General features: G+C 34.6%; 1 protein-coding gene across 1 annotated transcript in view; it reads left to right on the top strand.

Annotated features, from left to right (window-relative positions):
* The window catches only part of LRCH1 (leucine-rich repeats and calponin homology (CH) domain containing 1), a gene marked incomplete at its 5' end in the record, with an annotated part of 55,552 nt that extends 44,933 nt beyond the window's left edge, over positions 1-10,619 (top strand). Inside the window, 3 exon segments of the mRNA XM_009706268.1 lie at positions 439-576; positions 2,390-2,467; positions 10,413-10,619. Of these exon segments, the coding sequence (XP_009704570.1) occupies positions 439-576; positions 2,390-2,467; positions 10,413-10,619 (423 nt within the window).
* Positions 10,620-12,156: the final 1,537 nt, after the last annotated feature.

Below are 12,156 nucleotides of genomic sequence, written 5' to 3'. Positions count from 1 at the left end.
CCTTTTACTCTCTGCTTGTACAGTGATTAACACAATCTAGTTCTGATTCAAAGTGCTGATGATAAAGTAAATTTGAGATGGATAAGTAGAAGACTTGGGGGGAATGGTGAAAGGAAGGAGCCACATGTAGTGCAATCATGTGGCTAATTGCATGCATATATGTTTTTATATGTATATATAAAAATAAATACATATTATGACAGCAGCATTTGAAGCATTGAGTTCTTTTAAAGAAGTTTATGTAATTCAGTGACCAACATATGGTAGAGGAGGTTGGTTTTTAGTTTTTAAAGAATTAGTTATATAAAGGAAGTGTGTTTCTTGGTAAATCAAAACTTTAAAACTGGCTATGTGTCTACAGCGTAGAAGATGAGGATATATATTTTTTCCCCTTCATCCATTTCTGTATTAAAGTATGCACGTGTTCTTTATTTGCAGAACATTGAAACAAGACTAAAGATTTGTTTGCCGGAAGACTTGGGGTCTGCTCTAATGGATGGTGTAGTTCTCTGCCATTTAGTAAACCACGTTCGTCCTCGGTCTGTAGGAAGTATTCATGTACCTTCACCAGCAGTTGTAAGTTGGATGTTTCTTATTGCATTGGGGTGGGGGGTGGAGGAATGTTTAACAAATTACTGGATTTTTGCCAAATGATATTTGTTTACATAAAACAGGTTGCTGTTCAACGAATGTTCTTTGCTGTTAGGGGCACCATTTACATTATTACAAATTCAAATGGTCATTATGTATACACACACACATACCTATAAGTCAATAAAATTATCCTGCCTCTCTGATCTAGCAATAGATCAGATTTTTTTCATCATGGCCTTTTTGTTCAGTACAGTATGAAATTCTGTGATTACAAATTTTTATTCTAGGAGACCCTTTTTGAAAGAAAATTAGCCCTTTGTTTGTTGATTGAAAAAATAAGAGGTTAACTTTAGCACTGTGTGGCTTTGCAGATGTCGTGACTAAAGCACATAGAGCGCTTATTGGCATATTCTTCCTCTTGGGTTAAATGTAGAAATTATTCCTTTTACCTGCAGACAGAATGGAATAGAAATGTGTCCTGCAGTGAGTTAATATTTGCTTGCCAAACCTAAGGACCTGAAGATTTCAGGACATAAAATTCATGTAATTTCTGTGTGTGCATTTCGTGAAACTTAATTTTCTTAGTGTTTTCTCTGGTTATTGATGTCTTTTTCTTGAACAGATCATTGTTCCAGATTTCTGATACCAGTCTGGTTCTGAAGAGGTTTTATTTGGTTTTAGACTATCTGCCTTTTTTTGAATGTATACATTGGTAAAAATTTGCCAGGTACACCCTGATACTGGATTCTGAGAATAACTTGTGGATTTCAGAGGCAACCTGTAAGAAATTCCCAGAATACAGATGATAAGAAAAAGACATTTTCTCAGATGGCTTAGTGGAGTTTCTTTTGCTGTTGCTTGATTTTAAATTACTTCTGTCTTTGGTAAAAGTATGACATGCCAAAATATGCAAACTTGAATTGCTGGGGCAAGAACTTACGTTTTGTTACTGATTTTTTTTTTTTTAATTTTATTTTTTTTTTTAAAATCTTGCGGTGTTTTCTATAACAAAAAGCAATTATTTTAAATCCGTTTTCATTTTGTTTCAACTTTATATTGATGATGTTCTCATGCTTGAAACAGCCTTCAAATTACTTTAGCCTAGAAAATTAGTTCTTTAAAGTCCCTGCTACAATAGTGAATTCTTGGTTTAAGTGGATATTCAGGAATTACCATTGTTTCACATCTTACTTTGAAAAAGTAAAATAGTGAGTTGGTTTGGCTTTTATTTTAGTAACATGATATTTTTGTAAGTATTTGGCGAATAGTCCTGAGTGAGACAAATTATGGAAGTATTTGAAATTTATACAGTATCAGGAAATTTCTTCTTCAGAGACATTAAAATTGTGTATAGTTACTATACATTTGGGAGTACATAAAAATTTTAAAAAGTAAGAGCCTGTTAATTACAGCTAAGTCTGTTCTCCATGATGTATGTTGAAATCCTTCATCAGTTTACTTGCTGTCCAGAAAATCAATGTCATCTGTCACAAATCATCGTAAGAGGCAGGTTTTAGAACCTCACAAGCTGGATGTGAACAAGTAGAGATCTAAATGTGCTGACAACTTTAACTAAGTAAAAGCACATGGCATCCACAGCTTATGTACTCAGATTGTATTTGTAGGCATGATGTTTTTAGAGTAGTAGGAAGAAAAGTTGAGCAGAATTTTATGCATTATTTTCAGGAGAAATACGGAAATGGTGCATCAGTACAAGAATAATGCAATAGGTGAATTGACTGAATGAATGTTTTTTACTTCTTTTGCCATAAATTATTTTTTCTTGTTTTTACAGCCTAAACTTAGCATGGCCAAATGCAGGAGAAATGTGGAAAACTTTCTGGATGCATGTAGAAAACTGGGGATACCAGAGGTAATTTAATTAAGTCTGTCATTTCTAGATGATCAAAAATGCAAAACACACGAATTTAAAGCTGAAGGATGACTTTTTTCATTTTACATTTTTTCAGCAATGAAGACATATCGTTTAAAAAATTGATCTAAATAATGTGATTTAATACTACTTTAGTGCATTTAAGTGGCTTATGTCATAGCACTTAAAAATTGCAACTTTTGTCTTAAATTAGAAATTCACTGTTATCCCCAGTACCTCCTTATCTTTGCCATGGAAAATAAATAAGGAATATGGTAATTAGGTAATATGTAATTAGGCAAAAGTTCGCTAAATTTTTTCATTACACAATATAACTGCATTTTTACCTAGTGCTTTTAGAATATGGACTTCATTCTTTCTAATTATTGATTTTCCTTTTTTTCCGATATTAAGTAATAATGTTGTATGCATTGTAAAAGTGACTAATAACACACTCATCTCTTGTACTGAAACACTTCTGCAGTGATGTGAAGAAAAGCATTGTCTCTGTGTTACGTAATGAATGTATGAATAAGGTTCTGTAAGGTAGATGTAAGTGTTTTGGAAGTTGGAAATAGGGAAAGTGCTTGATGTTTTCTGCTTTTCGTTTAAGAATGGCAGCATTCATCATGTAATTTATTCTCATATTAAGAAGGGAAAATATCTTTATAACTAATGTAATGAATTCTGGAGTTGCATTGGGAATATTCCCAAGACTCCTTTATGGTCTAGAAGTACCTATTAAGAAAAAGTTAATTTCAAATACATGACCCTCAAAAGAAGATAAAAGTGTTACACAAGGTCTTTTTGATCTGAATACATGAAAATTGCATGATGTGTTTTCACTGTTGCCTACACGTGACAGTATAATGAAGGCTGAGTTCTTTTTAGTCTGTGTTTCAAGAACACTGAGACAGAATATTTTCTGTGTATCTCCCCCACCGCCCCCTTGGGCAGCAGATGGTAATGCAAAGATTTCACACTGGGAAAGAATTCCAGTTTTAATTCTTTATATTTTATCTATATTTTTTGCCCTTAATTTGGAGGACAGCAAAAGTAACAGATCGTTTTTGCTATTTGTAGGAATTTTGAGGGGGAGACTTTATCTTACAGCTCCAATGAATGATTCGTCATAAATTTAATTTGAGAATTCAATGTAAAGGGCTGCGTCTCTAAGTTGTAATGGTTGATTTAGTTCTTGTACTGATGTAATTTATTATGTTAGAATGGTTTCATATTAAAAGTAAAATTTCACTTCAAAGGAGATCAAAATCTCAGTGCTGTGGTCTTGTAGACATGGAGTGTTTGTTAAGCTGCCCCAAAACTCATTGTCTTCTGATGCCTCATAAATTATTTGATGAATTAGAATACAAGTTAGGTTTTTCTGGATATAGCCTGTTGGGAAAGAAAAGGCCAAGAGCTGTTTTCATTGTTGTCCAGACATCTTTCAGAAATGGAAATAGAACAGAAATATTTACAAAGATCCTTGCAGTGACATATTACAGATGGGTGAGCTAAACCTTAACTCTGAGTTTTTTATTTTATTTTGCATTTCTATAAGTAAGCTTTCTGAAAGAATACCTTTTTATTTTCTGTGAATAGACATTTTTATATATTATCCCTCCTCTTTAATGCTTCCGTTGAAATTAGTGTAGAATATTTTAGATTATTTTTATTTTATTAAGGTATATTTTCTGCAGAGTTGTACAGAGCCTTAAGCACAAGGCCAGGTCTTACCAATATGACTTGTAAACTAAACATCCTCTATGAATCTAAGCATTAACTTCTCTTGAAGGGAAAAACTCATTCACTTACACATTGAATGAACAGCTTGCAATTGTAAATTTACAATAGGTTTAAGTATTCTGAGGATATTCTTTTGGATTAGCTGTCGGTAGTTTGCAAATTTATATGTTTGCTATGTATTGTGAAAATCTGTTGTGTTGCAGAGCTAGCTGGTAGATGATAGAACTTCACTGTGTGTTGAAGGGATGTGTTTTAGGCATACAAAGCTGTATGATAGCAAATATGACAGTCAACTGTCAAAGTTTTTAAAGAACTACAGATGGTGTGTTTAATGCCACTTTGGGTTGATGAGTTGTACGTTGCCTGTCTCTGGACAAACTAATAAAAGGAATGCAGTGAATTATTTCCTTTTTTTAAAAACAAGCATCTTATGGGAAAGGGATAGGTTCCACTTATGGATCCTAATACCCATAGGTATTAGGCTTTTCTGTGATACTTATGTCCTTGTTTAATTCCTGAGAATTAGCTTGAAATTCTGCTGCGTGGGGTTTTTTTTAAGGATTTTGAATTGTCATAGTTCCTGCTGGTTTGTTTTCAGTTACTTATGGAATGGAATAGAATAGAATATATGCCATTTCCTGAACTCCCTAGGTTTAGAATAATATCCTGTTAAATCATGTAAAATAAAACCAAGAAAATAGCTAAGTAATTACTGTGTTGTGCTGATGTGCATGGTCTCTTACTTCTGGGTTTTCCGCATTCAATTATTGGGTCAAAATTACTTTTCCCAGGGTGATCCTGGGGAACTTCATCCATAAATGGATGCATCCAGAGAAATGCAATTGGCATCCATATCCAAATGTGTCATAATAAGTATCAGGAGTTGGCATCTTGACCAAAGAATCACAAATACAAAATTCAGGAACATGAGCTTCTTTTTATAAAGACCTGGTATGTAGGTGGTTCTGAAAGCCATTACCTGCCAGATGAGAATTGCAGTACAATGGGTGACATGTTGAAATCACTTTCTGTTAATGGCCATATGATGCTACTGATCATATGCAGAAGGGACGTGCTATATCATATGCAAAAGCGATGTTTTAAGTGTATGGTTCTGACCCTTTAATAAGAAACTAAATAGCAAGGCTCTTATTGCACCAGTAGGCTATCAAAAGTGTGAGAACTGTAGGACAATCAACTTGTGTCCAGTTTTGCCACCAACTTTTCCTGTAGAGCCTTATCAGAGATCTTTGTATATGATCATTTTTTGAGACAAAAGAAAATGTTTGTGAGAAAGGGATGGTGGCAGGTAAGCATGCGAAAGCCTGAAGATTCAGAAAATGTCTGCTCTGCCCCTCAGGAGGTTATATGACAGAAAAGGTACAATCTCGGTCACTTAAAAAAGTACAAAAGAAGACTTTATTTTACAGTGTTAACTAAATACTATCAAATTGCCTAATCTCCTCTGTATTAGTGATAGAATGAAAAAAACACTCCTACTTTTTGACTGATGCAGATTGAATAAGCAAGTGGCAGTAGATGTGTGGTAAGTAGGGGGTGCCTGTCCTACTGCATGTTTCAGAATGACATGCAGTACTTGGTTGGTGACATTCACTGGAGTAGACTATTAATGTCATAAGAACCTGCTACTGACACCACCTATAATGCCTACCCAGTCCACCTATATTGCACCCACCTTCTCACACCTCCTGGGTTTAAAAAATAAAACTTTTATTGATTTATTTATCTTTGTGTGTAAGTGTGGCCTCCGAAGTGTGAAATGTATCAGTTCCAATGCAATTTTACTCTTCTTAGTGACATCTCATCCCAAAGGTATTAAAAATGAGTAGGATAGTCTGAATTAATATCACATAAGTATGTATGTAAAGTTATGGAAGTATTTTGGCCTGAATGGCTCTTTCATAGAACCAGTAACAATATATGCAAAGAAACTTATATGAATATTTTTGTCTTATATTCATATAAGTTTCTTTAACTTGTGAGTTGCCACATTCAAATCAGTATTCATACTAGTAACAAAGAAATAGGCTTTCCCATGTTAACCTGCAAATCAATAACTTAATTAAGCTTTAGCTTTCATTCTTGGTAGCTGTTATTCTTGGTAATCCGTATTACGAGCATTTGTTCTTAGACACTTTCAGTAATGTTAGCAAACGTTCCTTTCAAAAGGAAAAAATAACTGATTTGTAGTCGGCTGAATGATACTTTATTACAAGTGAGATTTAGACCAAAACAAAGTCGTAAATGCAAAATGTTATTTGAAGGGCAACAGTTACGAGTTTTGGTCTGCATTTCTTCTAGTTCTCAATTATGAAGAAATCTGGCATATCAGAAGTAGGACCTTCTAAGCATTTAGTCAAAAAAAACCAAACCAACCAACCAAACAAACAACCAAAAAAAAAAACAAACAAACCCAAAACCAAAACAAACCCCAAAAAGGCATTTTCAATGTTTGTGAGCCAAAATGCACAATTTATCTTTTTACAAAGACACAAACTCATCTTTATGATCTGCAACTTACACTAATGTAATATCTTCACAGTTTAGGCACTTGAGCATCTTTTGGCCATCTATGAGGCCTCTTCAGGTCAGAGAAATTAGGTAGAGTTATTTTTAAAAAAAAAGAAGTAAAACCTTTCCCCACATAGACAGACACACCTTGTCAATCTTCCTATAGCTTGAAAGAAAGACTTAAGTTATCATGGTGAATACTAGAATGGTAATTTCTGTTGATAAAAGGTAGTGATAAAATGAAATCTTCACAGCCAGTTGTTACAGCAGGTTTATTGAGCTTCTGTGTTCCACCATGTCTGTAGTGGTGGTGCACAATTTAGTGGGACAAGTTATTTCTCAGGTGGGAATGAGACTTCTGCCATGTCTCTCAAATTTTCAGTCAGTTAGTTGGTGTCCACACACTGAACAGAAAGGAGTGTGATAGTAAGAAATGGCTTTTTGGATCTCAAGTCATCATATGAAGATTCAGATTACAAAAGGCTTAGCTGTGCCCCTTCCTGTGACTTTCGAGTCCTGCAAACAGGAGCTATTACTGTGTCTCACCTCCTCCTCTGAAGATTACGTCCACTATGTTGTGATGTCAGCCAGAATTATTCTAAAAATCAATATGATTTGGGTTAGTGTAGGAATTGCTAATTAAGTAAAACAAACAGAAAAAAACAGGAGACTTTTGTATGGTAAAACTGGCAAAACAAAGTAAAAGAAGCAACCGAGCAGAGACTGTCAAGTGTTTTATCTTCTCTCCACTGATTAGTTGTTCAGCTGGTAATCATGTTTCTCAGTTTAATGCAAGGTGTATTTTCATTACCACTTATGCTTGTTTTCTGATCAATTCACATAATCAGTTACTTCTCCATAGTTTCATCATGAGACATCCATGAAGTTGCAGTAAGTTTTATCAGGTATGACTCCTTTCTCCACCCTTTCGTTCTGGGCTTGGTAATGTACACTCTTTGGCCTACAGTATGGAGTTAAGTGGTTCAGTATGCTGTCAGCTGGAGTACTGAAAGCATAATTATGAGTTTCCTTTCATTTGTGTTTTGGGTATAGTGCATATGCACTACAGGCTTCATTCTTTAATGCACTTTTGCAAATATACTCTTGACTTTTTTTACCAGACTCAAAATTTGAGGAGACTGGTTTTGAAATGCTGTCTGTCTCCACAGTCACTGCAGGAGCACATAGAATGAGAGCGGTTTGTGCACACACACAGCTGGTTATGCTTTTGTCGTTCCACTTCTGTCTTACTGTGTTTATTCTGTGTGCATGATTTTGGCAGCTGTATGACTTAATCCTATAGCTTCATTGACATAAAAAGTCAGTCCATAAATGTAATGATTAAGTATATGTATCTTTTTAATTCTTACTAGTAATAATTTCAGTCTCCTAAATGAGAAGGGCAGTGCTTGCGATGGATGGGTGGTTGGTTGGTTGTCTTTGAGACTTTCGGTGGGGGTCATACTTTTTCGCTGTTTCATGATGTCATGTTTTAGTTTGGTATTTTCATTTAACAGCATCTGTAAAATTCTGGTAACTTAAGTGGAAATATGTTCACCGTTACTATCCAGAGTTACATTACAGAAGTTTAAAGTACATACAATATAAACATTTTACTTGTTGGGGTGTGAGTGTAACACCAAATTATCCATTGTCACAGAACACATAAAAATAAGCCAGAAATGATCAGACATTTCTCAGGCTTCCCTAGGTTTCACTGAATTTCACTAAAGCACAGCATGGCAGTTCCCATAGGAAGTTGCTTCTGCATGTGTTGGCTGTTTTTGTACACTTTGACTTCTCCTGTATTACTGCTTAGTATGTTAATCTCTGGTTAGCAAGTTCTTCAGTCTCTGTAAAAATTCAACCTGTTGCCAGCTCTCATTCTCTAACTGTGAAATTACTTCCCGCACTATTTGACTGCAGTAGGGACTGTTGGGTTTGGAGGTTTTTTTGGACAAAATTTTTTTAAAAAGTCTTTGTTGTAAAGTTCTGACAAATTTTTATATAAATTTAAGTTCAGTGTATCTTAGATATTTATTTTTGGGATATATTTGCAACAAGTAGGAATTTACTCTTGTATGCTATTTTAAAATTAATTCAATATTTGCTGGTTTTATTGGTGTCTTTGGTAAAAGTGCAATATATTACATAGTTGATAGTTGTGAGTAGTTTGCCCTAAAACTAGTTTCTCTGGTAAGCAGCCTGTGGATGTAGATGTTCTCGAGTACAGTACTAGTCCTGTCCCATTTTTAAACAAGATCAGCATGTTGTGTTCTGTCTGTGAATTTTCATCCTTTAGAAAAAGCCAAATACAATTTCACTGAAGTTTATTATCACACTAGAATTTTGAGTTGAAAAAATTCTGAAAAATGACTGTAAAAATAGTAGTGTTGTTGCTGGGCAGAGTGGTTTCCCCCCCCCTCTGTGTATCTGCTGGCCTAAGTAACAAAATTAAAATTTTGCAGCTTTTAATTCCTATTAAAGCTAGAACCAGTCGTGGTAAGCAAAAAAGAAAAAAAAAAAGTGTCACTTTTTTTTATGTATGAATGACAGTTCTGACTTCCAGTTTTGCTAGTCACTTTGGAGGATAGAAGAGCCTTTTAAATATTTTATAGTTTAATGTATTCCCAACTAGACCTTGAAACTTTGCACTAACAGGAAACAGACATCTGAACTTCAATGACTTCATTTATTGGGTGTACTGTCAGTTCGTTTAGCAAGTGAGACTAAAAAGCTACTAAAGAAACAGTGTTCCTCTGAAACAAGGGATCTCTTTCTTACTTGGTATAATTTTACTCAGTAAGTATTCGCCATCTTTGTTGATAGTAGGGCCTCATTTGCAATGTAAAATGGTGTATCTTAGATTGCATTTTGAAAGTACTAGTTGCTGCATTTGATTTTAATGGTAAATATTGTGTGTGCATATTGATATTATTATTACATACTACATTTCATTTTGTATAGCTAGTCTAGAGTAAATTGCTACACGAAGTCATTGATGCTTTCCAAAACAAGTGTGGGAGTCTAACCTGCTAATAACTTAAAATGCTACCTAAGGAATTTAGTGTCAAATTCTTCAGTTTAGAAACTTTATTAAAATTAAGTATACTGAGTGCTACATTGACTTTTTCAGTTTCTATCCCAGGCTGTCATTTAAGATGATATTTGAATACCAGGTTTTAGAATTTTTTTGAATTTTGCATACTTCTAACAATTTCTTTAAGTACTTTTTCTTGAGACTTCATATTGCTGCTGCTTGTGCTTTTAACAGCTTTCTAACCCACTGTTTGCTATTATGTAAGTTAGATTTTACAACTGGTTCCATGTAAACATTTGACTAAGGCCCAGAGGGACAAAGGTGTGCAGATTTTATTGGAATAAGTGGACCACATGCACCTCCTCACCCTTGTGAATCTGGGCATAATTTTAGAAGGATTTGAAGGCTTGAGGTCTTCTGTCTTAACATTCAGATACTAGCTTCAGTATTTAGAGGAAATAAAAGAAAGCTGGGATGTCTAGTGACTAAGGCAATACTAGGAGGAAATTGTTCCTACATGTTTATGCTAGAATATTGTGATAATTTATTTATCAATATCTTTCTATTTTTGCATTTTTAATTTTATGCACTGTTTTTTTCTGTTCTAATGGCTGCCCTTCGGGATAGGCTGACCTCTGCTCTCCGTATGACATCCTGCAGTCGGATATTCGTCACATTCGAAAGACTGTTGACACTCTGCTCGCCCTCGGGGAGAAAACCCCACAATCAACTTCTACCTTTCGCTCCTGGGATCTAATAGGCTTTTGTCTTTTCCACATACTTTTTATAGTCTTGATGTATATAACTTATCACTGGAATGTGCTAACAGCATAACCTGTTCGCATGTGCACACAAACTTTCTGCTTTGTCTCTGACAAATTACAGGTACTTAATTTCCTTCCTTTGTCTTACAAACTTCTCCCTTTCCCTCACTTCCCTTGCTTGTTATATCTTTATTAATCTCTTGAAATAGGGGAGAGAGGGAATAGCATCTTGAAGGCAAGTCCCATCTCTTCTGTCCCGTCCAGCTCTAGTTTAAGAACTTATTTACCTCTTTATTTATAGTTTGTTTTATTTTGTGTTGCCTAGACCACACATTAAATGTGTTAAAGCAGTGAAGCTAGTCTTATCCCACTTTTGGGTGTATGCTAGATGTGTATCACAAGCTAAACAGAACTGAGCCTCTTTTTGTGAAAATCCAAGAACGCTGCAGATACTGAAGCAACTGAAGTGGCACTTCAACAGATGATAGTGTTTTCTGAGTTGGTGCCAATTATCTCAACATACATTGTCTTAAGAGCACTTAGAGAACTATCTTTCAAATCACTGTTATTTTTTAATCCTTTAGATTAACAGGAGTACTGTAACTTTTAAAGATTGGTCACCTCTGCTATTCTGATTAAATTCCATACTGGAGTAGTTATATTTTCCTACTTATATTTTGGTTTCCTCCAGATTCCAAAGAATAATCTTCTTCTCCTGTCACATAAAGCAGCATTGAACTGCTTTTAAACACTTGCTGTGTTACACCCCAAAGATGACTTTAAATTGGTAGTGGGCATGAGCAACCCATAATATGCAAGGGACTTCAGAATGTTTCAGGATGAAAATCGTTGAGTACAGTGTGGTACAATAAGATAGTTTGGGAATAAGCTGTTAGATTCCTGTATCTGCCATTCTTAAGTGTGATGTCAATCAAGTCACATCACTATCTTGTCTCTGTTTCATCACCTGTGAAAATACAGGTAATGTTTGTTTGTTTGTATAATGAATGTAACAAAGACAACATAGCTAGGAAAACAGATCATCTGGGAAGATTCTAGATTTTCCATCCTAGGAGGTTTTAAAGAATAGATTAGACAGACATTAGTCAGGAGGTCTTTTGGTATGTTTGAACTCTGCCTATGGTTAGAGTGCTGGACTGATGACCTCCTTTTCCCTGCCAGTTCTGTGTTCTGTTAATCTATTGTAAAACTGGAATAAGACAAAGTTTTTTGTTTTACTTCTTATCAACATGAAATATACAGATGAAAATTGATTAAAAATATTAAATCTCAAATATAAACTTATATTGACATTGCAATATTGGCCTAGATGCTGTTGACTAAATTTGTGATTCCATCTCAGGCTAGCTAACCAAAGGAACTCAATTTTGTGTCTGTGAAATAAATACTTTCATTTTTTGCTGCCTAGTATATAAAAAAAATTACCTATAGACTTTTAGAACATAACTAGCATAAGAACTTGTATGTTACTGATTGTTCTGGCCATATGGTTATGATTTAGTGCTACACTATAAATATCCCCTTTCCATAGATACTTGTAAAATTTTATTAAAAAAACCTTCTAAATGCAGTTCTATTATTGGTTT

The sequence above is a fragment of the Cariama cristata genome, unplaced genomic scaffold, assembly GCF_000690535.1.
Source record: "Cariama cristata isolate BGI_N322 unplaced genomic scaffold, ASM69053v1 scaffold29568, whole genome shotgun sequence".
NCBI lineage: Eukaryota > Metazoa > Chordata > Aves > Cariamiformes > Cariamidae > Cariama > Cariama cristata.
Note: the sequence above shows the minus strand (reverse complement) of the source record. Positions and strands in the feature narration are given on the sequence as shown.